The 2950-nt window shown below is 46.9% G+C and overlaps 2 protein-coding genes across 2 annotated transcripts in view; both read right to left on the bottom strand.

The window, feature by feature from the left end:
- The window catches only part of myo10 (myosin X), a 27124-nt gene extending 26309 nt beyond the window's left edge, over nucleotides 1-815 (bottom strand). The window contains 1 exon segment of the mRNA XM_017042170.2: nucleotides 375-815. Within this exon segment, the coding sequence (XP_016897659.1) occupies nucleotides 375-443 (69 nt within the window). The 5' untranslated portion in view covers nucleotides 444-815.
- Nucleotides 1-2950, bottom strand: part of zmynd11 (zinc finger, MYND-type containing 11) — a 33525-nt gene that overhangs the window by 1347 nt on the left and 29228 nt on the right. The gene's annotated exons all lie outside the window — the stretch shown is intronic.

The raw sequence follows: 2950 nt of genomic DNA on the forward strand, positions 1-2950 counted from the left end.
CTGACTAATGTGTGTTCTTTTAAAGAAATGTAACTCTTTTTTAAGCTAACTTTTAGCCTAAATGACCCGCACTGATCTAATACTTTGTGAAGTCCTTCATTTTTCAACCTTAAAAGTTTTGTTGTGCATTATTTCTACTTTCCAGTTCGATTTTATTTCCCGGACGAACCGCGGGTCAGAGTTAGCATATTTGTGCTAACTCTCAGGTAGGTCTGGGAACTTCGGTTTTTGTCTTATGATGAGTGACAATGATTGACTTACACACACTCCACCTTCTCACACACACTCTCACAGATCATCGATATCTGTCATTGGCCTGTATCGCGATAATACAGTAAAAACCATGTCAACACGGCAGCTGTCGGTCTCCTCACCTCAGTGAAGAACGGATCCATTCTTCCTGATCCTGCCTTTAATCCTGGAGGAATCCGGGCTGCGTGCATGTGCCGCGCGTCCGCGCAGCCTCACGCATGTGTCGGTAGTTAGATTCCCAGACAAAAGTTCATGAAATTCCCGACGACGGCTGGATGACGGATGGATGATGGACGGATGGATGAGGGCAGAAGACCTCTTTGTTTCATGAGTTCCCTGCGCACGAGCGCACGCGCACGGTGGAGCTTGCTCGGAAAAAATGGGGAAAAAAAGTGAAGAGAAAAAGTCGGGAACTCCGCTCCTGCAGCCTGTGCGCGCGCACATGAGCGCATCGACCGCGCGTCGATCCACGTGCGCGGCCTTGTCCGGTTGTTTGTTGCCGAGCACACAAACAAACAAACAAACAAACAAACACAGACGGGCGAACGTGGCGGACTGGACACGGTCCGATAAAGTTCTGAGTCTCACAGAGACCGGGGAGCGTCCGCCTCAAACACCGCCCACCTCGTCAAGCCACGCCCAGCCCCTGCTTTTGTTTTACTCTGTCTCCCCCTGCTGATCCAGGAGAAGAATAACTAACAGTTTGTTAATGGGTAACATCCGAGACAGAAGGTGTAGGAAGTTAAAATTTATTTTACCCACTAGAAATGAGCTTCTGTTGATGTCATGGACAGAACCTCAAAGAACAAAGACCAAAGTCCATGGAGAAAATCAGAGATTTTAGTTCAGACCAAAGTCCATGGAGAAAATCAGAGATTTTAGTTCAGACCAAAGTCCATGGAGAAAATCAGAGATTTTAGTTCAGACCAAAGTCCATGGAGAAAATCAGAGATTTTAGTTCAGACCAAAGTCCATGGAGAAAATCAGAGATTTTAGTTCAGACCAAAGTCCATGGAGAAAATCAGAGATTTTAGTTCAGACCAAAGTCCATGGAGAAAATCAGAGATTTTAGTTCAGACCAAAGTCCATGGAGAAAATCAGAGATTTTAGTTCAGACCAAAGTCCATGGAGAAAATCAGAGATTTTAGTTCAGACCAAAGTCCATGGAGAAAATCAGAGATTTTAGTTTAAAGACAGGAGTTTGTAAATCAAAAGTCATTTTACTTCTTGTGGAAGAGGACATGTGGACATTTCTTGAGCATTCAGACATTTGAGCTCATTTTAATTTCTAATTTGGGATTACCACCATCGTCCTTGAAGAGCCAGGCCGTTCTCCGTGTACATAAATATTCTTCACACCTCCGTTACATCAACGTCACTTCAGAAGAAATAGAAATACAGCAACAGTAAAAGTCACATTCAAGTCTTTAGTCACGGCCCAGCGTCTGTAAGGCACCAGGAAGTCACACCACCCACCCCACTGGGAGGGGCAGTTCTAGCTTTGTGGGGTGTGTTAGATACTGACTGAGCGCCCCCTGTAGAGACACGGCCCAGCGTCTGTAAGGCACCAGGTCACACCACCCACCCCACTGGACTTTCATTTGACACAAAAGTCAAGCTAGCTCTCACCAAAATGAACAAACGCGTCCTGTCATTTATGAAAGGAGGAGTAAATGTAGCTCGATGTCAATAGAAAAAAGGCCGTCATCTGTAAAATATCATCGTTGATGTTGTTTTGACTAAAGTTTCACTCGAGACACCGCTGCTGGACTAAAGATGAAGAACTCTCCAGGTTCTGACATGTTTTTGACGTCTCGTGGATGACAAGGTCTTCCTTCAAGGGAAATCCAATGTTCCTGCAGTACCCCAGAACGGCCAGGAGGGACAAAAAGATGAGCTTTTTTTTTTCGCTCTTTAGAAAACAACAAAGTTAAAGTATGTTGTTTTCTACGTTCATACTTTCTAGTATGTAGTCCGGGGGGAAACTTCAGGTCGATTCTTTGATGTTTGTTCTTGTTGATGGTTCAGTTCTCCCATACAAAACCTCATAGAGAAAACTAGGGATTTCAGCTGAGAGCGATACAGCAGCTGCTGGTCCTCTGCTGCCTCCTGTGGTCAGTTTGTGTCACTGAGGTGAATCTGAACCAGTGATGTCACAGAGGAACTCATTGGAACTGTGTGACGGAGCAGCAGTGGATCAACTGCTGCTGCTGCTCCGTCTCTGGGAGAGAAAATCACTGGTTTTCTCCATGAGGTTTGGTGTGGGACAGAGACTTGTTTACAAACATCAGTTTTCTGTTGGTAAAGTCTGAACAAGTCTAAACCTTTAACTAGGTCTGAGTTCAGTCTTCAGTTCGAGTTCAGCTCTGGGTCAGACAATAACAAGGATGTGGAACCGTTTCCCACTCAGTCACAGAACATCGCACCTTTTCTGAAATCCCACGTGGACCTTCTGCCGGAGCACGGAATCAGGCAGGGATTCTGGATCAGGGTCCTTGATCCACGCCGACCTCCGTCTCCGATCTGGGAAATTAAAAAAAAAAGCCCCGGGGTTTCCTACACCGATGTGACCCGGATCACGACCTCTCCCGACGCACCGTCCTGGCTCAGCTGAGGCTGGGGCTCCACCGTTACACAGCAGGGGGCTCCACAGAGGCGGGGGCCGGGCCGGGGGTCGCGGCCGGGGGAGGTCCGGGGG

The sequence above is a fragment of the Cynoglossus semilaevis genome, chromosome 20, assembly GCF_000523025.1.
Source record: "Cynoglossus semilaevis isolate Cse_v1.0 chromosome 20, Cse_v1.0, whole genome shotgun sequence".
Classification (NCBI taxonomy): domain Eukaryota; kingdom Metazoa; phylum Chordata; class Actinopteri; order Pleuronectiformes; family Cynoglossidae; genus Cynoglossus; species Cynoglossus semilaevis.